The following is a 27836-nucleotide window of genomic DNA, read 5'->3' on the forward strand; positions in this document are numbered from 1 at the left end:
AGCATGCCAAAAACGTGTACAAAATGCACATGCAAAAACGCATCCGGAACGCATCTGGACTGCGTTTCTATAGCGTGAACTGGCCCTGAAGCCTATGTGTGAATGGACACATAGGATAGCATGCTGGGGAGTTTACTGCCTGTAGAAAAACACGCCAAAATCCAAGAACAGCAGCTGTAAAAACATTCATTGTGCATGAGGAATTCAACTATGTAGTGCAAGGGCCTGCCTGATTTGATGCAAATTGAAAGTGTTGCTTAGGTTTGGCCTCATGTTATATGGTTTTTGGTAAATCTAAAGGGAAATTGCATGTACTTACCCAAGCACCAGTTCATGCATGCATACCGTTGCCTCTTGCAATTGCTGTCAATGGGCAGCCATATGCCACAGCTGTTAGCCCCAGGGAAGGTTTTTGGAGTTTCTGAATTCTCATGCACCCTGCACGGCCTTCTTTAGGCTATGTACATGAACCCTTATACATTGCAGCTTACCAGTTTTTAGGTTGAATTCACACTATGCGCAGTGACCGGTGTTTAAATGCATTGCAAAATGCCAGACACCACAGGGACACACAGAAAACAATTGTTTTCTGTGTGTCCCATTCACACTTTTATGCAGGCCAGAGCTGCCCTGCAGTGAGCTGCAATAAATGCAGACATGTTGTATTTTATCGCAGCACACCATATACCCTGCGTATATGGTGTGCTGCGATAAAATACAACATGTCTGCATTTATTGCAGCTCAGGTTGTTGTCATTTATTGCAGCTGCAGGTGTTAAACTGACAGACCTCTAGCTGCTGCGAAACTACAAGTCCCATCATGCCTCTGCCTTTGGGAGTCATGCTTGTAACTGTCAATGTTGCAATGCCTCATGGGACTTGTAGTTTGGCAACAGCTGGAGGGCTGCCAGTTTGACACCCATGCCATATAGGATAGCATGCAATACTGTGATAAATAATGCTGCGCTGCTATTAATGATATTTGAAACCCTTATTGTGTAAAACTTGTATATAACTAAATTATCATAAAAAATAAATAAATAAGCAAATCAATAGTGCGTTCCAACATGTGTGTAAATATATAAGCTCAATAATGCATCAGTTCATAAAGTCCACATTATGTGCGTGATTATCCAACACCAAAATTATACATGTTGTTACATGTATACATGTTGGAATGCACTAGACATTTATTGATTTGCTTATTTATTTATTTTTTTATGATAATTTAGTTACTGTATGTACATGTGTTTTACGCAATAAGGGTTTCAAATATCAATAATAGCAGCACAGCATCGTTTATCACAGTACTGCATTTCATTTAGTGTGTGAACACATTTTGATGGTAGCAGCAGCAATAGACATTTAAAGAGACACTTACCCTGTGCACCTGTATTTCATGTCACATTAATTGAATAGCACAATCACAGTTTTAGGTAGTGCAGGAGTTTTGTTATTTAATATAGGATGTTACTGTACTGCAGCACGCTGCTATACAGTGAGATAAATCAAGTATACTTTTGTACGCTTCAAATAAAGTTCATTAAACAAAAAAAAGAAGATGTGTGATGTGTGCCACACTGCCCCCTACCGCTGCTGGAATGGACAGCAGCAGGAGAGGAAACTGCTGCAGTTTACCTCTCCGACAGCCGTCTGTTCTTTGTAAATTAGCCTTAGGCCCCATGTACACGATACGTTTCTGAACGATGGAAACTGACTGCTGGAAAACGTAGGTGAAAAAACATCTGTTTAGCTGCGTTTGCATATGTTTATGCGCATTTATGCGCCTTTGCATTTAGAAGCGTTTTTTAAAGATAAGCGCAGGTGAACTTCCCGAATGCCCAGAATGCACTGAAAAGTGGTAAATTATTAACTATTTCAGAGAAATACACACAGTAGAAGCAGAGACAGCAGTATGTGTTGAGATAATTAGGTGTGAGTTGCTCATTAACATTTCTTTTGTTTCCAAGGGCAGGAAGGTGTCTGGTGGAGTGAGTCATTAAGACCACCTGGCAGGGGGTCTTCATGAGGAGTTTGGGGTGTGAATGGTCAATAACATATCTTTTGTTTCCAAGGGTGGGAGAGGTCTGAGGTGTGAATTGGTCATTACAATGTGTGACAAGCTCCATAGGAACATCCTGTGTTCAGTGTTTTGTCCATCTGAGAACCTTGAAAACTCTTTGCATGCATTTTTCATGATGAAAAAAGGCTCTGGACAGCAGTGGGAACTGGAAGAGTTAAAAAAAAATGTCAAAAGCGAACGCTTATAAACATGATTTGCCGCGTTTAGATGCGGTTAGCCGCATTTACAAGCATTTTGCGTTTGAAACGCTGATAAAATCGATGTCGGAACGCAAGTTTGTTGTGTTAAAAAAAAACGACTGTAAACTCAACTGCCTGTAAACGACTGTAAACTCCAAAGACATGCTGGTAGGTTAATTGGATCCTGTCTAAATTGGCCCTTTGTATATGAAAGTGAGTGTACAATATACTGTATATGTAAAGCCCTGTGTAAATTGACGGCGCTATATAAGTACCTGAAATAAATTTATTAAAATAAACAAAGATGTGTACATGGACACATAGGAAAACATTAGGGTGAGTTTAGGGGCTGCTGAAAAAAACGCTGAACAGCTCCTAAACGTGAGTTTATCAGCTGCAGTGTACATGAGCCCTTAGATGTGGTGGATACATTAATTTTCTTTTTTCATATTCTGCAAGTACAGGAAGATACTTGTTGATCCCATCAGAATTCCAGTATATTTTTAACTTCCTATGTGCCAAAATGATATCTCAAATGCTGTTTATCTATCTATCTATTTATCTATCTATCTATCTGCCTATCTGTCCTACAGAACACCTCCCTCCTATGTAAAGGACAGGAGAAGGTGTTTGTATTATAAATCAGAAAAGCAGCCTAGGGTGATGCATCTCCCCCATAAATACAGTACAGTGAGTGAGTGCTTTCACCATAGGACAGGAAGGGTGTTAGTGGCAGGATCTACAGGTGAAATTCAAGGAAAAGGGTCTGATAAAAAGTAAACTAATGCAACCACCACATCTAATAAGTTGAAATATATTCAGTCTTTGGTTTTGAGCTTAGATATGCCTTAAACATATCACTAAGATAAACATGAACCCACCTTTAAAGTAGAACTAAAGGGAAAACCTTTTTTTCTCCTTTTTAATATAGTAAGTTAGGGTTATGACCCCTGTCGGGTTTTTTTTGTGCTATTTGTCTCCCATTGGGGAAATTTGTCTGATAGCCAAAAAGGAAGTAAGAGATAATCCCTCCAAAATAAGAGAATCCCTGGTTGTCTTCAGATCTAATGTCGCTTTTGGAAGATTTCCCCTTTATTATTGTTCTGGTGACCTCCCAAAATTTGGGATTTTCTTTCGCTTTTGGTAACAATGGTAAACAGGACAAACGAAGAGGGTGAATCTTCCTAATGGGGACACAGACAGCAATAAAAAAACATGACAGGTTCTAATCCCTCTCCACTCTATCCAAAAATGTTTTTCCTTTAATAACTCTGCTGTGAACCTATATTTTACCCATGCAGGGCAATACAGCAGGTTTGCTTTTGAGGTGACCCCAACAGTAACACATACTGACCTTAACTTATGTAGCATAGGAAACGTGTGGCTCTCTACCCTTCCCTATGCATGACAGCACTGGTGCTTGGCCAGTGCTCTTCAGCCCTGCATAAGCTCCAAACCGCAATAGGAGATATGCTGAAATAAAGATAGGCGCTTGCTAGATTCCTAATAATACATCAATAATACATAAATAAAAATTTGTGCAGAGTAGAAAACAAAAAAATGAGAAATAAAATAAAAGTAAAAGTCTGTCAGAGTGTATAACCCAACACCACATAATGAAGTAAGTCCTTCAATAGATGTGGGATCAACCCAATTTCCCAATTCTTTATCACTTGTGTCCCCCAAAAAAATGCGCACTCACCAGAGGGTTTTGGCCCCTTTTTACAGGTAGGATCTCAAAAGGGTGCTTTAGGTCAAGGAGTGGATTTCATGTGCTTCCTCAAACGATCAGCTTAATATGGCATACTCAGTAATGAAGCAAGAACATCCATTAACCCCTTCACACCAGCACCTCCTGACCCTTTAGGGGGTTTCAGACGCCGGAAGACAGGGCGGGGTTTAGGGTCATGTGACCACCATGATTGGCTGTCATGTCAATGACATGATCGGAAAGGTCCTGAGAGATCGGGACCTTTCCGTGGGACGCTGACACATGTGTAGGGCGCACACTGTCAGCATGTTTGTTTACAAATGGTACGCAAATATGCGGCCACTCAGCGTCAAGGCCCAGCTGCTGAGAGACCGCATGTTTGCATGCTGTCGGCGTGAAGAGGTTAAAATCATCCAAGTGTAGTATTTATTTAAGGTATTGCACATAAAAAAGTAAAAAAATGCACTCATATTACAAGGTTCCCTTATATTACTGGCACCAGTGTATACAGCCTATAATGGATGTTAATCACTGCACCGCCTCCATTGGCTGGTGTATGTTCAAAGCGTCCGTTCTGTGGGCTAGACGTGATGTCATACGAGACCCGGAAGTGACGGTCCCAGCCCTTCTACGTACATTTCACCAGAGTGGTGTCTTCAGGAAGATGAAAAATGAAAGAAAGAACCCAGTGGATATTAAAGAAGAAGTATGGCCAAAGCACTTGTGGACATACTTCTCTAGGGGATCACAGGAGTGCCCTTAGTTCTGCACTCCAGTGTCCCAGATTCAGCTGACAGTTGGCTAAGGTCTGCTGTCAGCTGATGTCACAGAGCCAGTCCAGGCTCTGTAGGGATCCTGACAATAATGTCGAAATCTGCCCAGATTCCTGACCAGCAGCCATCTCAGCCTCTTAGTGCACCACTAAGAGCCTGCGCCAGCTGTTGCCACCCCCTCTACAGCCTGGCGCTCCAGTGTGTGTTTAGGGTCATGCACCCTCTCTCTAATGGATGTCATATTGGGAAAAGCGGCTGTGTTCGTGCAGCTAGACAGCAATGGGATTCCCGGCATGGAAAACACTTGTGCATCATCTTGCAGGTAAATATGGCCCTGCTCGGGGCACAGATTAAAAGGTCCTGTGTGAATGAGGACTTAGCCCTTGCTCATGGGTGCTGACACCCATACTTTGTGAATGAGTCATTTGTTTTTACCCCTGCATCCACCCCTGAGATGTGAGCAGGCAGCTTATGGAAGTGACTGCATACGCAGTACCAACATGGACACAGCCTTATTTCAGTATTTGACAGGTGTGCAAGTATGGGTACATGACCCCGCAACACAGACAGTGTACCACTAATAACGGGTGAGTAGTATCATTTCCAATGTAGGCTGAAACTCTCACGTACTCTGTCATCAGATCCCACAAAACTTTATATCATTAGGATAATTATGATAATATTTTCATTTTAAATGTGTTTGTTTTATTTCATTGCATCTGGGGCAGATGATTTAAGTTAACTACTCGTATCCCCAGTCACTTTCTGATTTTACACAGGCCACCTACAGACAGTGAAGGAATTTAGGCATCATTAAAGAAGTGTGGAACAGACCCATGTTGTTACAGATGTTACATCAGCTGAACCTTTCCCACACTACACACTGTTATAGCACCACCTACTGTTCAATGTGTACATTGCTCTGGCTGGCTGTTAAAAGAAAGGACACTCATTTAATTTTTATTTATTTATTTCAGGTACTTATGTAGCTCTGTCAATTTATACAGTGCTTTACATATATATTGTACATTCACATCAGTCCCTAACCCTTAAGGGGTGTACAATTTAAGGTCCCTAACTCACATTCATACTAAGACCAATTTAGACAGGATCCAATTAACCTACCAACATGTCTTTGGCGTGTGGGAGAAAACCAATGCAGGCACAGGGAGAAAATGCAAACTCCAGGCAGTTGGTGCTGTAATTGGGATTCAAACCAACAACCCTGGTACTGCCAGGTGGAAGTGCTAACCATTTAGCCACTGTGCTGCTTGACACTTTTTTTGTTAAAAGGTCTACATGGAAGTCACCAAGAATGAAAAGTGGATGATGCTAGAAATATTTTAGATAATAGATGTCTGAGTACTAAATAATGGATGTTAAAGAAAAATGTGACAGCGTCTCTTTAAAATGGATCTAAACCCTAACTGGATGATATTTTGTTTGCTAAAGCACTGTGTTCCATAAACCATTGCCACAATTTCACTTCTATAAATACTCTTTTTAATTTTTTCTTCATTTGGTATCTCATTGCTGCTGATCTCTTTCAGTGTTTTATTTTCAGCAATTCCCTCTCTACATTCACTTGTTCCAGAGTTGACTGCACACCATTGCTTTGTACCAGCTTTCTCTTAGCCTCAGTTCACATATAGGCATTTTGAATTGCGGGCGGAATCGCTATGATTCTGCCCATGATTTCAAAATCCTGACCAGTGTCATCCAAAAAAGGTTCCCTTCTTTTGGGTGACATGTGTCCTATGATTTGGTTTGCGTGATTGCTGCTTGATTTGTCCCTAGACATGCGCAACAGAATCACACCAAAATTGACCATTGAAATCACACCAACCATTGAAATGAATGGCACCTGAACAAGCTGATGTGAATTTGACATTTTAATAGTGCATTTTGAAATTGCGGCACTTCCATCCATGATTCAAAATGGTGGCCCATGCCTGTGCAAAATATGTCAGCATGTACACTTATAGTAGTTGATTTACTAAAGAGAACTAGGCTGTTCACTTTGCAAGTGTATTTCTCAATAGCTTAGTGAATGAGATGAAGCTCTGCTAATTTCCATCATCCAATTAAGTGGAAGCAAACTGTTTTATTTTATTTAATTTGCACGTGATTGGATATTCTTTGCAAAGCAAATTTCCACCACTGCTGACCTACGGGAAAAGTTCCTTGCAAAGTGAACAGCCTATTTGTCTTTAGTAAATCAACCCCTTAGTCTCAATTAGGAAAATACAGTCAGGTCCATAAATATTGGGACATCGACACAATTCTAACATTTTTGGCTCTATACACCACCACAATGGATTTGAAATGAAACGAACAAGATGTGCTTTAACTGCAGACTGTCAGCTTTAATTTGAGGGTATTTACATCCAACAGTGTAGGAATTACAACAGTTTGTATATGTGCCTCCCACTTGTTAAGGGACCAAAAGTAATGGGACAGAATAATAACCATAAATCAAACTTTCACTTTTTAATACTTGGTTGCAAATCCTTTGCAGTCAATTACAGCCTGAAGTCTGGAACGCATAGACATCACCAGATGCTGGGTTTCATCCCTGGTGATGCTCTGCCAGGTCTCTACTGTAACTGTCTTCAGTTCCTGCTTGTTCTTGGGGCATTTTCCCTTCAGTTTTGTCTTCAGCAAATGAAATGCATGCTCAATCGGATTCAGGTCAGGTGATTGACTTGGCCATTGCATAACATTCCACTTCTTTCCCTTAAAAAACTCTTTGGTTGCTTTTGCAGTATGCTTTGGGTCATTGTCCATCTGCACTGTGAAGTGGCGTCCAATGAGTTCTGAAGCATTTGGTTGAATATGATCAGATAATATTGCCCGAAACACTCAGAATTCATCCTGCTGCTTTTGTCAGCATCATCAATAAATACAAGAGAACCAGTTCCATTGGCAGCCATACATGCCCACGTCATGACACTACCACCACCATGCTTCACTGATGAGGTGGTATGCTTAGGATCATGAGCAGTTTCTTTCCTTCTCCATACTCTTCTCTTCCCATCACTCTGGTACAAGTTGATCTTTGTCTCATCTGTCCATAGGATGTTGTTCCAGAACTGTGAAGGCTTTTTTAGATGTCGTTTGGCAAACTCTAATCTGGCCTTCCTGTTTTTGAGGCTCACCAATGGTTTACATCTTGTGGTGAACCCTCTGTATTCACTCTGGTGAAGTCTTCTCTTGATTGTTGACTTTGACACACATATACCTACCTCCTGGAGAGTGTTCTTGATCTGGCCAACTGTTGTGTTTTCTTCACCAGGGAAAGAATTCTTCGGTCATCCACCACAGTTGTTTTCCGTGGTCTTCCGGGTCTTTTGGTGTTGCTGAGCTCACCGGTGCGTTCCTTCTTTTTAAGAATGTTCCAAACAGTTGTTTTGGCCACGCCTAATGTTTTTGCTATCTCTCTGATGGGTTTGTTTTGTTTTTTCAGCCTAATGATGGCTTGCTTCACTGATAGTGACAGCTCTTTGGATCTCATCTTGAGAGTTGACAGCAACAGATTCCAAATACAAATAGCACACTTGAAATGAACTCTGGACCTTTTATCTGCTCATTGTAATTGGGATAATGAGGGAATAACACACACCTGGCCATGGAACAGCTGAGAAGCCAATTGTCCCATTATTTTTGGTCCCTTAACAAGTGGGAGGCACATATGCAAACTGTTGTAATTCCTACACCGTTCACCTGATTTGGATGTAAATACCCTCAAATTAAAGCTGACAGTCTGCAGTTAAAGCACATCTTGTTCGTTTCATTTCAAATCCATTATGGTGGTGTATAGAGCCAAAAATGTTAGAATTGTGTCGATGTCCCAATATTTATGGACCTGACTGTATGTGCCAAGTTGTCACCCCATATCCACGTTTTTTCATGAAAGCTGCAGTTTCACAAAAGGTTGAACACAGCTTTTGAAAATGCATTACCATGTTAAGACTTATATGGGATGGTAGTGATAGGGTTTAGATCTATTTTAATACCCAAAAGCAAACATTTATTATATTACAGCTTACCAGTTCATAGATGTGATGGCTGTATTAGTTTTCTTTTTTAGGCTTTTTATTTTATTTTCCCCTGGTGATCAAGCCAGTGTTTCTGTTGTTTTTCAAGAGAACAAGCTGTCCTGCATATGTGTCAGCTAAAGGTTTGAAAAGAACCATTTACCACTGACAGGGATGCTTGCAATGATCATCTTTAATTGATTTATGTAAAACTTTTATCCCAAAAGAAAAAAAACTGTTGCTGTAACTGCTTAATTGTGTTGCCTGGAGTTTGGCCTCAATGTATTAGTGTATTTAAATCTGCTACTCCATCTAACACTCCCCTCCCCCCAGACTGGCAATACTGCTATCTGTTGCTTTTTAATCCAGACTGGGGCCACTCTAATACAGGAGGTGTGTTACAGGCCAGATCACAAGGTAAAAGCATATGGAAAAAGAAATGTAAGGCAGCCACCACATCTAATTATTGATAAGCTGCAATATATTCCATTTTTGGGTTTATGTACCTCTTTAAGTATATAGATCTTGAATTTCAACAAGCTGAAAAACAGCAGAATTATTACAATTTAAAAAATTATTTAAGAATAATGAAAGCAATGAAAAATCAATAATAAATAAGCTATAAGAATAGTCACCTACTGTTTGGCAGAATGCGAATTGACACACATTAGACTGTGGCTTACAAGGGCCTCCAATGGCTACCTGTGACACAAAGGTTTCTGTGTGTACTCAGATTAACACTACCCATTGCAGGCAGTATGATCTGAGTCAAAAGCAGATTCTATAATCCAAATGTATTTCACTTTTTATTTCTATATTCATGCGGTATGATTTAATACTTATATGTTACATTTAAAATATACTTGTATGCTGTATAAGGGTTTAAGTATTTGTGGGGAAGTTAATTCTAAAATATTCTCTTGCAGGAGTTCTAAAAAAGTCTAAACAGATGTGCCAATGACTAAGGATTGTCCATAATGGCATCCCGCCAGTGCCCTCCTGCTATGTTCAACTCCATGAATCCTCCTATGAACAGCTATGTAGAGCATTGCTATCTGAGGTCCCCCAATGTCATGGCTGAAGGTTAGTTTACAGAATGATTGATAATTAAACAGTAACTCTGTTTTTCAACAAATATAATGTAGAATTAATGTTCCCCCCCCTTTTTCTTTTCAAAACTTTCTTTACTTTACATTCCTCTTTTTCCCTTTTCCAGTTACCTCTTCATTTCACTTACTGTTACATTGTAATTGGTTCAGGATCGCCGTGGTATGGCTTACTGTTGTCCATTTCTCCACTGGCCTCCATGGAGGTTAGAGAACTGGACTCTGTATATCTCCTTTTCCTGAATGATCGTAAAGGTGTATATAGCTTGACATTACATCTATGGTGGGATCCCACTGGATCCACTTCATATTAATTATATATTTCAGACTGTCTACATTATCATGATGTGTAACATCTTTTGATCTGTTCCTATTCGATCTGTTATGTGATCCCCCACAACCCTTTCCTTGTTTGTGGGTTTACGATTATTGTTTTACCTGGTACCTTTTGGTCTACTGTGTTTCTATTTGTAAAATCTAAATAAAATTATATTCAACCATAAATAGAATTAAGGTAAAATCGTTATTTTTTTTTTGGATAGAGTAAGGGAGGGTTATGATATTTTATATATATTTTTTACACCTGTGTCCAATTGGGGAGGTTTCCCTTCACTTATTGTCCCATAACTACAACAGTGAGAGGAAATCCCTCAGTAGTGAGAGACCAGATCTTTTGAAAATTTCCCCTCTATTCCTGATTTGTTGACTCAACTCAAAATTTGGGATTTTCTTTTACTTTCTACTATCAGTGACATTGGTTACCAGAACAAATACAAAGGGTGAATCTCCCCAGGTGGGACACAGGAAGCAATAAAATCCTGACCGATGTTCTCCACTCTATTCTAAACTAAAACAAAATTTTGGCTTTAGTTCTATTTTAAAAGAGAGGTATGGTCAAAGAACTTACTTGTGCACTCCTGTGACCCAGAATCAGATGACAGTTGGCTAAAGCCCGCTGCTGGCTGACATCATGGAGCCACTCCAGACTCTGGAGGGATCCCAACATTAATGTCAGGATCAGGGGTGGACTGACAACGCATGGGGCCCCCGGGCAATAGGGGATCATGGGGTCCCTGTGTCCTTGCCCAAACTCAAAAAAGCCTATGAAAAAGGTACCAGGGGCATCTCATGGGGCCCCCTACTGACCCTGGGCCCTCGGGCAGTGCCCGAGTTTCCAAATGGTCAGTCCGCCCCTGGTCAGGATCGACTGTGATGCATTACAGGCAGTTAGCTCAGCTTCTCAGCTCGCCGCCCCCTCTCCAATTTGTGCTGCAGTGAGAACTGAAGGGACAGAGCACGGAGCAGGGGCGGACTGACCATTTGGAAACTCGGGCACTGCCCGAGGGCCTGGGGTCAGTAGGGGGCCCCATGAGATGCCCCTGGTACATTTTTCATAGGCATTTTTGAGTTTGGGCAAGGACACAGGGGCTCTATGGTCCCCTATTGCTCAGGGGTCCCATGAGTTGTCAATTCGCCCCTGGCACGGAGCGATGACAGACAGTCACCGCTCTCTGCTCAGAGCAGACCGGAGAACTGAGCGATCAACGGTCATGTGATCGCTCAATTGTCAAGCTTAGAGCAGGTGGGGGACAGCTGTAGCATGTAGGAAAGTATGTATGTTTGATTTTTTAACATTCCCACACTTTGTCTTTAACATTTCTCTTTACTGCACCTTGTTAACACACTACAGTTTGTAGGAAGCATTCTTTTCCGCTGGATGCTCATCCCTATGCTTCTGTACAGGACTCACTAAATGTCTCACAATGCTAGGAAGTGGCATCTTTTTAAATGTTCCTAAGGGCTCCTGTAGAAAGGCAAAGCAAAACACAGTCCTTCCATTTGAATGCAGCTCTGCTCAACGTCATGCATTCTAATGCAAAATGCAACACTTGACAAGAAAGTGTGGATTTGAACTACTCTGCCTGCAATCATAAGATACCCCAGTGGAACCTTCAGCATCCAAAGATAAGCAACACCAACAGGTCACATGCAGATTGTGAATGCTTGATGTGTTTCAAAGGCATGACAAACACAGGAAATCAACTCCTATGTAGTACCAATAGTATCAATCTTTCTAACAAACTGGTCAAGAAGAAATATCTGGAAATAAAGTATGAAAATGTATATAATTAACATTTTAACATAATTCTGGAATTTCACATAAATACGTCTAAAAGAACTGTCTTCATTAGCCAAAGCAATCATTCTTATTACATAGTTAGAGTGTTAGGTCAAGAGTAAGACACAACAAAATCCTTTGAGTAAACGTTTGCCACTTTTACCATATGGAGGAAAACAGCTTCTTCCTGAAGCCTAGACAATTGCCTGAACAAAATCGTGTTGTGCCAACCTTTTGTACTTCAAATTTTAGCTAATATTCACTGCAAGAAATAATCTAGTCTTTTTGCTTTCAGATTTGTCACAAGCTGATTGTTTGCTTTGAGCAATAAGTTCTTATTTCAGACACTACCCTTAAGTAATTTGTGTAAACATTATGAGTAGAGATGAGCGAATCGAACATGACGAAGTGGAATTCGTTTCGAAGATTAGGAAAAATTCGATTCGCGCCGAATCCGAAAATTAGCAAACTTCGGATGCACGAATCGAATTTTCCCAAAAATGGCGGCGACATGTGTGGCGACGGAGCGGGGATCTCTGGGAAGGCGCGCAGACAAGGCGCGCTGACCCATAATGCATTCATTCATGACATGTGATCGCATTAGCCAATCAGCAGCCAGCCAGCCAGCACTGTGTAATGGTGGAGCTATAAATCGCGGCCATCTTAGAATTCTCCATTAGCCTCCGGTCATTCAAGAGAGACAGACCTGTCTGTATTAGGGACAGAGTTAGGGCCACAGAGACTTTAGGGCCACAGAATCGTTACTCAGGGACACAGAATCGTTACTCAGGGACACAGAATTGTTACTCAGGGACACAGAATTGTTACTCAGGGACACAGAATCGTTACTCAGGGACAGACACAGAATTGTTACTCAGGGACACAGAATTGTTACTCAGGGACACAGAATCGTTACTCAGGGACACAAAATCGTTACTCAGGGACACAGAATTGTTACTCAGGGACACAGAATTGTTACTCAGGGACACAGAATCGTTACTCAGGGACACAGAATTGTTACTCAGGGACACAGAATCGTTACTCAGGGACACAGAATTGTTACTCAGGGACACAGAATTGTTACTCAGGGACACAGAATCGTTACTCAGGGACACAGAATCGTTACTCAGGGACACAGAATTGTTACTCAGGGACACAGAATCGTTACTCAGGGACACAGAATCGTTACTCAGGGACAGACACAGAATTGTTACTCAGGGACACAGAATCGTTACTCGGGGACACAGAATCGTTACTCAGGGACACAGAATCGTTACTCAGGGACACAGAATTGTTACTGAGGGACACAGAATCATTACTGAGGGACACAGAATTGTTACTCAGGGACACAGAATTGTTACTCAGGGACACAGAATTGTTACTCAGGGACACAGAATCGTTACTCAGGGACACAGAATCGTTACTCAGGGACACAGAATTGTTACTCAGGGACACAGAATCGTTACTCGGACAGACACAGAATCGTTACTCAGGGACACAGAATCGTTACTCAGGGACACAGAATTGTTACTCAGGGACACAGAATCGTTACTCAGGGACACAGAATCGTTACTCAGGGACACAGAATTGTTACTGAGGGACACAGAATCGTTACTCGGACAGACACAGAATTGTTACTCAGGGACACAGAATCGTTACTCAGGGACACAGAATTGTTACTGAGGGACACAGAATCGTTACTCAGGGACACAGAATCGTTACTCAGGGACACAGAATTGTTACTCAGGGACACAGAATCGTTACTTTCTGCTTCACAACCACTATTGTACGTTCAAAGAGTTAAATCCTGTTTTATGTTTGGGGTGCTTATTGAATTAAAGAGTATGTCAGACAACACGCAGAGGAGTGGCAGAGGAGGCAATGTTTCAGGAGCAAGCAGACGTGGCAGCAGAGGAAGGGGTCGAGGCAGCACTAGTCGCAGCCAGAGGCCAGTGCTCCCGGTGTCATCCAGCGGTCGTGTCTGCACCGACAACCCTGCCGTCATCGATTGGTTGACTCGGTCATCTTCCTCTTCCCAGGTCACCTCTGACACCTACAGCCAACGGTCGGTGGGTACGTCAGACACAACCGTTAGTTGGCAAGGCCCGGGAGCAAGCCCACTGAAATCACGTGTCCTCGACCTGCCCCTGTCCTTTGGTGTTCCCTCACCAAGCGAAGTATCGCATGCTGTGGGCTCAGCCCCACTGTACAGTGAGGAAGAGCTAACAGAGGGCGGTCAGGAACGTGGGGAGACATCCGCCTCTTCAGCAGCCAGGCGAAGAAGTACTGGCGAGGAGAGTGGCTCGGTAGCCGGTCTAGAGACAGGTCTGTCTCCTGACCCACACGCAGCCGAGGGGGCTAGTAGTGACGCGGAGACCCTAATTGATGATGATGAGGCTGATCGCACTTGGCAGCCTCGTCGTCATCAGGCTATTGCTTCCGCATCATCAGGAGAAGAGGGTGGCAGCTTGGCAGCGAGCAAAACAGTCGGTGGGTTGCCCAGGAGGCAGCAGGGTCGCAGCAGTGTCAGTGGAGGCAAACGGCCACGGAGTAGAGCACCAGCTCCACTGCAGCCTACCACCACGGCCAGTAGTGGTGCCGGTGTGCACGGAGGAAGTAGCAGTCAGCCAGTGAGGAGTAGCGGGGGCAAAGTTTCCTACTCGGCGGTGTGGCAATTTTTCGTCAAGCCGCCCGAGGAAGTAATCGTAGCCGTATGTCGACTATGTGGCCAGAAAGTCAAGCGTGGCCAGGGGGCCCATGTTGGGACTACAGCGTTGCGTCAGCATATGCAGCGTCGCCATTCGGTGGCCTGGGAAAACCGTGATAAAGATACGGCGGTTCTGCCTGCCCCAGCCCCCGCTCCATCACCCGCTCCGTTACTTGCTCCGTCACCCGACGTCAATCGCCCTCTATCAGCCAGTCAAGGCTCCAACACGTCTGCTGAGGGGAGTTGTCGCTCGTTGGCATCTTCCGCTCGTTCAGATGCTCCTTCTCCTGCTACTCCTCTTCACGGATTCCGTCAGCAGTCTTTCTTGGAATCCGTTTCCAAGAGACAACAGTTTGCGAGCACGCACCCGACGGTGCAGAAGCTGAACGTCCTCCTGTCCAAGTTGCTGGTGCTGCAGTCCCTCCCTGTCCAAGTGGTGGACTCAGCACCTTTCCGAGAAATGATGGCTTGTGCCGAGCCACGGTGGAGAGTGCCAAGCCGGCATTTCTTCGCCAAAAAGGCAGTGCCAGCCCTGCATTCACATGTAGAAGAGATGGTGGGCCAGTCTTTGAGCATGTCGGTCTCTGCCAAAGTGCACGGCAGCGCCGACGTGTGGAGCTGTAACTACGGTCAGGGACAGTACATGTCATTTATGGCCCACTGGGTGAACGTGGTGCCGGCACAGCCGCACCAGCAACTTGGACAGGTCACGCCGCTTTTGCCTCCACGTTTGCACGTCCTTGGTCCAGCAAAGATGTCCACCTCTACCACCTCTTCTTCCGCCGTGTCCTCAGCCGCCACCCCCGTGCCAAGTCCCATTACCCAACCGGCATATCACATGTGCAGGGCGCAACGGTGTCACGCTGTGCTGCACCTGGTATGCCTTGGTGAACGTAGTCACACAGGGGAGGAACTTCTGAGTGTAATGAACAGAGAAATCGACAGATGGCTGTCTCCGCGCAAACTGAAAATCGGAACCATGTTGACCGACAACGGAAAGAACATGGTGTCTGCTCTGCGTCAAGGAAGGTTGTGCCATGCGCCATGCATGGCTCACGTGTTCAATCTGGTTGTCAAGCGGTTCCTAAAATCCACCATCCCACTGCAAGACATCCTTAAAATGTCACGTAAACTTTGCATGCATTTCAGCCATTCCTACACCGCAAAGCACACCCTCCTTGAGCTGCAGCGGCAGAACGGAATTCCACAGCATCGCCTGATCTGCGACGTTGCAACAAGGTGGAATTCAACCCTACATATGTTAGACCGCCTTTACGAACAGCGAAAGGCCATCACCGATTTCCTGATGTTACAAGCGGATAAAGGTACTCCCCTGTGTAACTTAGATGTCAGCCATTGGCAGCTCATGCGTGACACCTGCCGCTTGCTCAGGCCCTTTGAGGAGGCCACGCTATTCGTGAGTCGGCAGGACTATGGGATGAACGACGTCATTCCTCTGTTGCACGTCCTGGAACAAATGCTGTTAACAATGGCTGGTCAGGGTGCGGTAGACGTGGCGCACAGATCTCAACGCCACATGACCCCTGTGGGGGCAGGACAGGAAGAAGAGGAGGAGGTAGAGGAGGACATTGGTGCTCAGGAATTATTGAGTGAAATGGGTGGTTTTTCCACTCAGCGGACAGGAGTGGAGGAGCAGGAGCATCTGGTAGAGGAGGAGGAGACAGAGGACCCAGACGCACCGTGGCAGTATGCTGTGGAGATGGAGGCAGGGAGTCCCTCGCATTCCTTGGCACAAATGGCCCATAGCATGCTCGGTTGCTTGCGTAGCGACAGCCGAATAATAACCATCAGACAGAGGGATGACTTTTGGCTGTCCACCTTGTTGGACCCTCGCTACCGTTCACAAATGGTGGCCTTTTTTACACCTGCTGAGAGGGAGGCCAAAATAAAGTACTATAAAAACCACCTATGTAGTCAGTTGGTCTCTGCCTTTCTGCGCCAACGTCCATCCTCAGACACTGTGGGCCCTGTGCGCTCGCGTTCCGCTGCCATGGAGCAGTGGCAGCTCCACCAGCAGCGGCTGCCTCAGTCTGCAGTCGATGATGAGTAGCTTTCTTCACCAGCGCAGTGAGGAAACTACTAACCAGCCGCAGCAGCAGCAGCATCAGGTGGACCTGGAGCAGGACCTCAAACAACAGGCTCGGGCCTACTTGGACAGCACCCTGCCAACCGAGGTAGACAATCCCCTTGACTACTGGGCAACGAAACTTGACCTTTGGCCCCAACTAGCTGAATTTGCCCTTGAAAGGCTGTCATGCCCGGCCAGTAGCGTGGCATCGGAGCGCGTGTTTAGTGCGGCAGGAGGTATTGTAACTCCGCAGAGGACACGACTGTCCACCCAAAGTGTGGAGAGACTCACGTTTGTGAAAATGAATCAGGCGTGGATTAGTCTGGATTTCAAACCACCAGTTCCTGACACAACTGACTAAATCCGCCATGAATCATGCCCCAAACATGTTATTATTTTTAACATAGGCCTCTGTATGGCCTTCAATTTAAGCTGCTTACGCTTCGCCACTCTGCCATGGGCCCCTGTACCGCCTCCTCTTGCTGCTGCCAGGTCCAGAGTGTGTCATGGGTCCCTGTACGGCCTCCCATTGCTGCTGACTTCATCGCCAGACTCTTTCAGGTCTCCTTACACTGTTGGTGGGTTCCATTTTGTGATAGGGTGCTGTATGGCCTTCCATTGCTGCTGCCTCCACCGCCACCCTGCGCCATGTGCCTCTGTCGTCTGCTCACGCTGCTGATGGCTTCCGCTTTTTAACCGAGGCCTGTGTTTGGCTTCCGAATACTGCTGCATCCACCGCCACCCTGCGCCATGTGTCTCTGTCGTCTGCTCACACTGCTGACGGCTTCCGCTTTTTAACCTAGGCCTGTGTATGGCTTCAGAAGAGGAGGAGGTAGAGGAGGACATTGGTGCTCAGGAATTATTGAGTGAAATGGGTGGTTTCTGCTTCTGCTCCGCCACTCTGCCATTGGACTCTTGATAGTCGACGACTATCAAGAGTCCAATGGCAGAGTGGCGGAGCAGAAGCAGCTTCAATTGAAGGCCATACACAGGCCTAGGTTTAAAAGTCCCTCACAGTTAATTCCAATAACGAACTCTACTCCTCCGTGCAATCTACTTACGAGACCCTGGGCAGGTCTGGGTCCAATTTGTGGTAGAGACTGGTTTTGTTCAGCTATGCTTGAGCGAGTAATAACAGGTCTGTGCTGCCCTTTGGTGTCTGGCTTAATGCGCACAACACTGAACGTCCCAGCGTTTGTCAACGATTTGCCGTTAAGTGATGCAAACCCGCTGAACCACGTTCATGAGGAGCCGGTACAGGGGGCCATGAATCAGTATGGACCTGGCAGCAGCGTGAGCAGACGACAGAGGCACATGGCGCAGGGTGGCGGTGTAGGCTGCATTATTCTGAAGCCATACACAGGCCTAGGTTAAAAAGCGGAAGCCGTCAGCAGCATGAGCAGACGACAGAGACACATGGCGCAGGGTGGCGGTGGATGCAGCAGTATTCGGAAGCCAAATACAGGCCTCGGTTAAAAAGCGGAAGCCGTCAGCAGCATGAGCAGACGACAGAGGCACATGGCGCAGGGTGGCGGTGGAGGCAGCAGCAATGGAAGGCCATACAGCACCCTATCACAAAATGGAACCCACCAACAGTGTAAGGAGACCTGAAAGTGGCACATGGCAGAGTCTGGCGATGAAGTCAGCAGCAATGGGAGGCCGTACAGGGACCCATGACACACTCTGGACCTGGCAGCAGCAAGAGGAGGCGGTACAGGGGCCCATGGCAGAGTGGCGAAGCGTAAGCAGCTTAAATTGAAGGCCATACAGAGGCCTATGTTAAAAAGTCCCCCCAGCAGCAGCGTGGGGAGACGACTATTAGTCGTCTCCCCACGCTGCTGCTGGGGGGACTTTTTAACATAGGCCTCTGTATGGCCTTCAATTTTAGCTGCTTACGCTCCGCCACTCTGCCATGGGCCCCTGTACCGCCTCCTCATGCTGCTGCCAGGCCCGTAATCTGCCATGGGCCCCCGTACCGACTCCTCATGCTGCTGCCAGGCCCGTAATCTGTCATGGGCCCCTGTACCGCCTCCTCATGCTGCTGCCAGGTCCAGAGTGTGTCATGGGTCCCTGTACGGCCTCCCATTGCTGCTGTCTCCATCGCCACACTCTGCCATGTGCCACTTTCAGGTCTCCTCACACTGCTGGTGGGTTCCATTTTGTCATAGGGTGCTGTATGGCCTCCCATTGCTGCTGCCTCCACCGCCACCCTGCGCCATGTGCCTGTCGTCTGCTCACACTGCTGACGGCTTCCGCTTTTTAACCGAGGCCTGTGTTTGGCTTCCGAATACTGCTGCATCCACCGCCACCCTGCGCCATGTGCCTCTGTCGTCTGCTCACGCTGCTGACGGCTTCCGCTTTTTAACCTAGTCCTGTGTATGTCTTCCGAATACTGCTGCCTCCACCGCCACCCTGCGCCATGTGCCTCTGTCGTCTGCTCACGCTGCTGACGGCTTCCGCTTTTTAACCGAGGCCTGTGTTTGGCTTCCAAATACTGCTGCATCCACCGCCACCCTGCGCCATGTGTCTCTGTCGTCTGCTCACGCTGCTGATGGCTTCCGCTTTTTAACCTAGGCCTGTGTATGGCTTCCGAATACTGCTGCCTCCACCGCCACCCTGCGCCATGTGCCTCTGTCGTCTGCTCACGCTGCTGACGGCTTCCGCTTTTTAACCGAGGCCTGTGTTTGGCTTCCGAATACTGCTGCATCCACCGCCACCCTGCGCCATGTGTCTCTGTCGTCTGCTCACGCTGCTGACGGCTTCCGCTTTTTAACCTAGACCTGTGTATGGCTTCCGAATACTGCTGCCTCCACCGCCACCCTGCGCCATGTGCCACTTTCAGGTCTCCTTACACTGTTGGTGGGTTCCATTTTGTGATAGGGTGCTGTATGGGCTTCCATTGCTGCTGCCTCCACCGCCACCCTGCGCCATGTGCCTCTGTCATCTGCTCACGCTGCTGACGGCTTCCGCTTTTTAACCGAGGCCTGTGTTTGGCTTCCGAATACTGCTGCATCCACCGCCACCCTGCGCCATGTGTCTCTGTCGTCTGCTCACGCTGCTGACGGCTTCCGCTTTTTAACCTAGGCCTGTGTATGGCTTCCGAATACTGCTGCCTCCACCGCCACCCTGCGCCATGTGTCTCTGTCATCTGCTCACACTGCTGACGGCTTCCGCTTTTTAACCTAGGCCTGTGTATGGCTTCCGAATACTGCTGCCTCCACCGCCACCCTGCGCCATGTGCCTCTGTCGTCTGCTCACGCTGCTGATGGCTTCCGCTTTTTAACCGAGGCCTGTGTTTGGCTTCCGAATACTGCTGCATCCACCGCCCGCCCACTGCTGCTGCCAGGCCCGTAACCTGTCATGGGCCCCTGTACCGCCTCCTCATGCTGCTGCCAGGTCCAGAGTGTGTCATGGGTCCCTGTACGGCCTCCCATTGCTGCTGTCTCCATCGCCACATTCTGCCATGTGCCACTTTCAGGTCTCCTCACACTGCTGGTGGGTTCCATTTTGTCATAGGGTGCTGTATGGCCTCCCATTGCTGCTGCCTCCACCGCCACACTGTGGCTCCACACTCTGGTTTTGGCCCCGTGACTGCCCAAATGAGTGAAGTGTGCGGTGATTCTAAGATCGACGGCACTCATCTGCATGTCATACTGACTGACAGTATTAGTTCTCTTCCCCAGCAGACTCCAAGGGCATTTAAATTAAAGGTACAGTGTTCTGCACTAATATAAAGGCTCTCTGAAGCCTAGAAACACCCTTTTTATAAGTTAAATTCGCAGCGAATATATTCGCCTCGAATCGAATTTATTCCGCGAATTCGGCGAATCAGCCGAATCGAATTTTTGAATAATTCGCTCATCTCTAATTATGAGGTCTTGGTACTCCCACTTCTCAGCATCAATGTTAAAACAGTCAATGTGAAATCATTTTGTAAATACACTTGGCTTTAAGCCCCATATACTTTCTAATCTCTTTTTTCTGTGTTTTTTTAATATGTTAAACAGCAACATAGCATTTGTGTCTTATTTTTATCATTCTGTATGTTTTACCTTCTGCTTAGATACATGCTGTGAGTACGAATAATATCATTGAGCTACATTACCATGATGATGCAGTATTTTTATATCTATTTGATATGTGCAGGCATGAATGAGATGCCCTATTGCCATCAGAACAACCTCATGACCAGCCACCATAGCTTTGGACTGGCACAAACCAATGAGCACATGGCTGGTGCAGATGGTAAGCATTTCAGATCTGGCGTAAAGAGTGGGAAGCAGTGTGTTCTGTTGCAGCCAACATAATATAATATGTTAGGATATAATATTCTTCAACAAAGAGGCTTTCACCAAGCAGGATACAAGCTAGATGTTTGTAGACACATCATCAAATTTTACAAATATGCATGTCCTAGTTTTTATATAAATTATTGTACTCATTTATAGAGTACATTTAACCATCCACATCAGGCCCTACCTCACTAAAAATAACACAAGCTAATGTCCATACTGCAGCCTATACAAGACAAACCAAACTCATGCACTCCCTGTGGACAGTTCTCAGTGGGAATTATGCTCAGGAGCTTAGAGATATCAGGCAAGAGTTCATACATACAAAAGACAATGATATGTGTTTGTATATCCAATTTGTCTCCCAACTAGGACTGCCACAGCATTCATAGGGTTGACCAAGAAAGGTCTTATCTAAGAAAATGTACAATATTTTATATATTTAATATAGTAATAAAGTAGTGCCAGCTGCCTCACATCATGTAATGACCATTACCTGTTTTTCTCTGCTAAGGGTCTCGTTTTTCCACTCCACGAAGTTCAGTGAAGCTAAGCAAGAAGAGAGCCATGTCTATTTCCCCTTTATCAGATGCCAGTATCGATCTTCAGACCATGATACGAACATCTCCTAATTCCCTGGTAGCATTCATCAACTCCAGATGTTCCTCAGCCAATGGTTCCTATGGACACTTGTCAATCGGGACTATAAGGTATATATAGAAACACTTGCTGTGACTGTATGTGTCACCCAACTCAGAATGTGACATCACCTACTAAATAGTTAAATAGTTTGTTTGAAGTAAGTGACATTCGTAAAGCCATGGCTAGATTTTCAATACAACATTCTCTCAGACGTTTTAATTGATTATCCCACAGTGATGACAGTTTATTATGGCATTTCCATTTCTTTGATATGATATAAATATATGTATAAAAATAATTAAATCCCCAGAGAGATGAAGAAACATGGTACGATAATAAAACAATCTGCAGTTCAGCACCCAATAAAAAGACACCATCCCACCAACTGACCCCTCAAAAAGTATGGCGCTATAACATTAATATAATATTTTTGGATATTACTAATTTGGAATTTTGAAATGTAAACTTTGTTGATCACTTCACATTTTACACCATGTTGCTTTTGCTTTCAGCCCCTCACTTGGGTATCAGAATTGCCTTAACCATCAGAGGCCTCAGGGCTCCTCTTATGGATCAAACAGCCATATGTCTTACAACTCACATGAGCACTTGTCCAGCAGAGGAATGAGCACCCTTCAATCTCGCACCTCTATCAAGCACTGCCAGGTGGGTTCAGGTCGTCCAATCATGCCAGATAACCTAAATATAGAAATGTCAGCATTGACAAAATTGTGCATATCAGCTATAATGCTCGCTCCATGTCAATGACTCAAAAATAACTGAAAGAGTTGAAAAAAACGATATAGGAATGATAGTTCTGGAACAAACACCTTCAAAGGCATGTAAACAGTGGCAGCTTCTAAAGTTTTAGGCTGACCAGTTCTTATTAAGGGCTACATTGTCTGCCTAAAACTGACATTTCAGTTCTCTTACAGCATAACAAATAATAGCATATTTGTTTTAAAAAAAAAATACATATGAAATTTGTGTTCTTAAATGTCATTGAACCGCCCGTTTTGTCACTTTATTTAATAACACTGGACATGGTCATCCTCACAGATGAAATCTGAGCCATTATCCAGCACAAGCTTAGACACTATGAATACCAAACGACTGGAAGACGGATCAGAGGGGGATATATCAAGTCCAGCTTCTGCTGGCACACAGGTATAGTGGAACATGAGCTTATAATTATTGTATTACCATTAACATTTCCAGAATCTATTCCTAAATCATCACTGTAGCTTAACCAATGCCATTAAATGTCCCCACAAAGATAGGTCATTTGTATCCAGATATTAAGGATAGAAGTTTAGACCCATATGCCCCCCAACCTGATAATCATCATTGATAAGCCACTCTGGGGCTTCCACCTCTAGGCTTTTTTCAGCACATTGCTTTGCCTTGGATCCCTGACATACTTAAAAGCACTGGTTTGTCTGTAATGCTACTTTAGTTATTATTTGAGATATTTCATTATTTTAGGTTTATATATATCTTTATTTTAAAATAATTAAGGTAATCAGGAATTGTCCTTATAAAACAAACAAACAAAACCATGCACATTAGGTGCTTTATCATCAGCACTGTATTTAATTAGACATTTGCTATTTGAGTTTATTTTTCCTTGGAAAAAGACTCTATGTGGGACTAATAACTTAAAGCCATTTTCTCATACTCTATGCTTTTCATCAGTGGAAAGTAACTAATAACTGCAGTACATATCAAAGTTGGATATTTGATATACACACTGCTCATCTCAATAATAACATTGAAAGGCAGGCAATAATTATGTCAGGGATCTCTACTACAGTATACATAAATTTTGTATGTAAATAAAAGGAGCACTGTATAAATGCTTAGATTTTAGAAGGTCATACAACATGCAGATAAAAGCAGGCATCTTCCAGCCATCAACCTTGCATGTAGTTACATGTTTTCTTGGACACCCCTTAATTCTTTCCTCATTTAAAATCCTTAAATGTGTGTCAGCCAATTCACTCCCCCCTAGTATATGTCTGTACAATCTTTCCCTGGTAAAATCAATTCACCATAGCATGTCAAAATATTTCTTAAAGCAAACCTGTTGCTTTGTACAGAAATGCCCCTTAGCCCCAGCAGCACATATTCACTTTTTTTTGCTCCCCCACAACTTTGCTCAGCTATCTTCCATTGAATATTCAGATTTATTTTTTCTTATTAATAATAATAATAATAATAATACTCATGATAGAAGGGGAAAAGCCTATTAGACATGACATCACTATTCTCTGCCTGATTAATGGAAAGAAATCAAACTACTACTAGACAGTCCATAACCTGGAAAACTGTTATACTTATTCACACCAGCAGGGCCGCCAAATGCAGCCCCATTGCAAAAACAAGGCAATTTGTTAGGCCTTATGTCCTGTGACTTTGGTTCAAACTAATTTGCTGCATTGGTCTGCACTGGTAATAAAAATTGGACATATTGCATTTTAAGCAGCACAGCAAATTCCAACATGATGTGACACATCACAATGTGTGGCAGTGTATGAAATTAAACAGAAGTTTAAATAAATATGGAGAAATAAGAAGAGGAGAAGGAGAAGAGCAAGCACTGCAAGACATTTTAACAACACATTGTAGTGCACACATTTTATATGCATAATTACACACGTTGTGTGGTGTGAACGAGCCCTTACCCCTGGTTCACATCTGTGTGGGTGGTGCCACTGCGGGACCCACACAAATACCTGCAGCCGCACCACCAATTCTAATGGCACACTGCCCGCACTCACTCTAAAAAATAATGTTTTGGCTCAACAAAAAAAATTAACGCAACAGTTTGCATCAAGCTTTTTAAGTTATGACAATGTCTGGTGAAATTAAGTTGAAGCAACAAACTACATTGCATTGAGGTAATTAGCTTTTCTGATAGAAATGAATGCATTTTTATTTACCGCCAACTTAATTACTGGCATTATAAACACATGTTTTTAAGTTGAGTGCTTAAACATATTAAGTTAATTCAAATCGTTTTTCCAGTTTTTATAAGAAACCTTCAAGCCACGTGTACTTAATTGCTACAATTATGAGCAAGTTTTTTAAAGTTAAAAAGCAGTTAAAAATCAAGTTGATCCAAATTGATTTTCTGTATTAGTTTTTAGCTTTGTTTTTTTTTATACTAGCTTTCAAAAATGAATTAATCAGTTTAGGCTTACACTAGATGTGTTGCAGAAACCCCGCAATCTGTGTGCATTTCGCGCACCGCATTCAAATCGCACTACCCTTGCAGTCTGCAGTGGATGTCAGTGTTGCAAACACAGTGCATTTGCCGGCACCAGATTGCATGGTACAAAACAAAACATGCAATCTGGTTGCACTGTGGTTCAAAAATTGGTGCATGCATGTCTTTGGTGCGATGTGGTGTGATTTGAGCTCATTCAAAATGAATGGGCTCAAATTGCATTACACTGAACCACATGTGAATTGCACAGGAATGTGTTGCAGTTCCTTTGTGATTCACATGCACTTCATTGTGTGAACCAAGGCCCAACAATCCAATTGTTAAACAATTGACATTTTTTGCACACCAAAATCAAATCCTTAAAGTTGTACTGATGAATGAGTAAGCACTTTGCATTAAGATTTTTTTAATATTGTCTGTCTGGTGCAGAAACTGTTTCTCTACAAGACCTTTGCTATATTGTGCAACAAATTGTGGCAATATAGTAAAGCTATTGGAGGATATTGAAAGTTGATATTTTGTGAGCTTTCTTACAATTTGCTATATTCTTTCCGCATTACCCTGCGACAACCATTTTGTGAACTGAAATAAAAGTGAAAAATGTCATCTGAGTATGACTGTGCTATGGAACACATACGTTCTTCAGAGAATACTGTACTTGAGACCCATTACTTTAGCACTGGCTTTCAGTCCATCAGGTTCAAGGAACAGTTTTTGAAACAACTGAGACTTGATTTGTGTTAAGTGAATGGGGGTGGAGACTTGCAATGCAGCTCTCAATGTAGAGCAAAATTAATTTACCAAGTCAAATTTATTAAGGTACCTTAACTTAAATTTCATTGTACAACAATGAATGCAGAAATGTAACTGTTCATGACACACAATATTAAGTTGATGTAATTTCCAACATTATCATTTCAACACAACTCATGAAAGTAGGTTTTTAAATGAAAAAGTTTATTTAAACCAATAAATTAGGATTTTTATCTTGGAAATACACATTTAATTAAGTGGTGGTAACAGGTCGCTTGAGTTATTTTTTAGAGTGCTGGAAATTGCAACCGTACTGGGAACCTCGGTTCCCATGCGGGCAGCGATTTCCAAAGTAGTGCAGGGACTTCTTCCCTGCGTGTCCCGGGGCACGGGAGTACATGCAAATGAATGGGCTCTGGTGCGTGCGCAAATCGCGGCCCGCATGACCGCACAGATGTGAACCAGAACTTATAGATATTTTCTCTACCTATAGATTTCTGATTAAGGCAGCGTAGCTTCTATATACATATCTGGGTGTGACTTATTCAGTTCTAAAAGTAGTACAGAAGGATTATGAATATCAGAAAAATGTTGGCAACAGAATAGGCAAGTTATGCTGGAAAGTTGATCATTTATAATTTCTCTTTCAAATAGGATCCACTGTTAGGGTTGCTCGATGGCCGAGATGACTTGGAGAAAGAAGATGGGAAACATGAACCAGAAACTGTGTATGAGACCAACTGTCATTGGGAAAACTGTACTAAAGAGTTTGATACCCAGGAACACCTTGTGCACGTAAGACTCATGTTTCATTGTAGCTCTACCATATCCGCATGCTTTTCGGCTGCTCCAGTCTACTGCAAGGCCTCTAAATATTACCAACATTTACAGGGCCAGAAAACAAATTCTAAGTGTGTTTTAATTTACATTAGTTGTTTAGTAACTGTTTTTTTATTTAAATGACTCTACCACAGCACATTAACAATGAACACATCCATGGGGAGAAGAAAGAGTTTGTGTGTCACTGGCAAGAATGCTCCAGGGAACTCAGACCATTCAAGGCCCAGTATATGCTTGTTGTCCACATGAGAAGACACACTGGAGAGAAGCCCCACAAGTGCACAGTGAGTTCATATTAAAGAAAGCCTGCTGCTTATAGATCGTGTTCATCATCAGCAAATTCAATTAAAATTATAGTTTTATTATTTAAATTCCTGACAACAAGTAATCACACTTTCTACTTTGTAGACTACTGTTTCTAGAAATACAGAAAATTATGTAGCTTACATATGTGTATTACCACAATAGTATAGACTTTTATATGAGAATATGAGAACCAAAAATCATTTATATTATTTTTACCCAGTGCCTCCTCCTTTCCATTCTTCTTCAAAGTAAGAATCGATAATTACAAATTGCATATATCATTATAAATATATTGTGAGAAGAAGGAAGGAGGTGTCCGGGATCTACCATGTCAAATAGTTTTCTGTTTTACAGTGTTGTCATGTTAAATGCTGAAATCACAATGTTGAATCAGAGAATGGCATACCTGTACCACAAGAAGCTGTGGAGGACAGTCTAAAGGCAGGCTCAGAGTGTAAACTGCACCTAACAACAAAGAAAGACCTCAGATTATGTAACTATGTAATTTATCAGACAGCACTATGCACAACATTCCAGCAGTGGCAATTGATGAGGAAATATGCTATTACAACATTCCACACAAACAACTTTGGAGATCATTTATTTTTTTAATGTAAAAATTGCAGTATTTGGAATGTAGACATCCTACCCTAGAACTATTGCAGTTCATACTTTCATCCATAATGGTTTTGCAGGCAGTGGCCCCCATTACATCCCTAGGCAGGGCATAGCAATGCCAACTTTTGCCCCATCCTATGCAAACCTGTACCTGGAAGGAGAAACATTTTTTCAGAGGAACATATTTCTATGTTCTCCTACCACGGTTATATAGCTTTGATAAGGATCAGTGGAAATGTTGGAGGAATTTGTAAAATAACTCGATAGAAATACATTTAATCTACAGTTTTCAATGGCACAGAATGTGCAAAGCATTCCCATTCATAGATGTTAAGACCTACAAAAGATTCAA

At 43.6% G+C, this 27836-nt stretch overlaps 1 protein-coding gene across 1 annotated transcript in view; it reads left to right on the forward strand.

Moving 5' to 3' along the window:
• The window catches only part of GLI1 (GLI family zinc finger 1), a 182548-nt gene that overhangs the window by 143440 nt on the left and 11272 nt on the right, over positions 1-27836 (forward strand). Inside the window, exons 2-8 of the mRNA XM_089681275.1 lie at positions 9710-9866; positions 20951-21049; positions 21611-21806; positions 22251-22404; positions 22798-22905; positions 26375-26515; positions 26695-26844. Coding sequence (XP_089537401.1) covers positions 9761-9866; positions 20951-21049; positions 21611-21806; positions 22251-22404; positions 22798-22905; positions 26375-26515; positions 26695-26844 — 954 coding nt within the window. The 5' untranslated portion in view covers positions 9710-9760. The remainder of the gene's footprint in view (positions 1-9709; positions 9867-20950; positions 21050-21610; positions 21807-22250; positions 22405-22797; positions 22906-26374; positions 26516-26694; positions 26845-27836) is intronic.

The sequence above is a fragment of the Staurois parvus genome, unplaced genomic scaffold, assembly GCF_062004578.1.
Source record: "Staurois parvus isolate SC_StPar_1 unplaced genomic scaffold, SC_StPar_1.0 ptg000017l, whole genome shotgun sequence".
NCBI lineage: Eukaryota > Metazoa > Chordata > Amphibia > Anura > Ranidae > Staurois > Staurois parvus.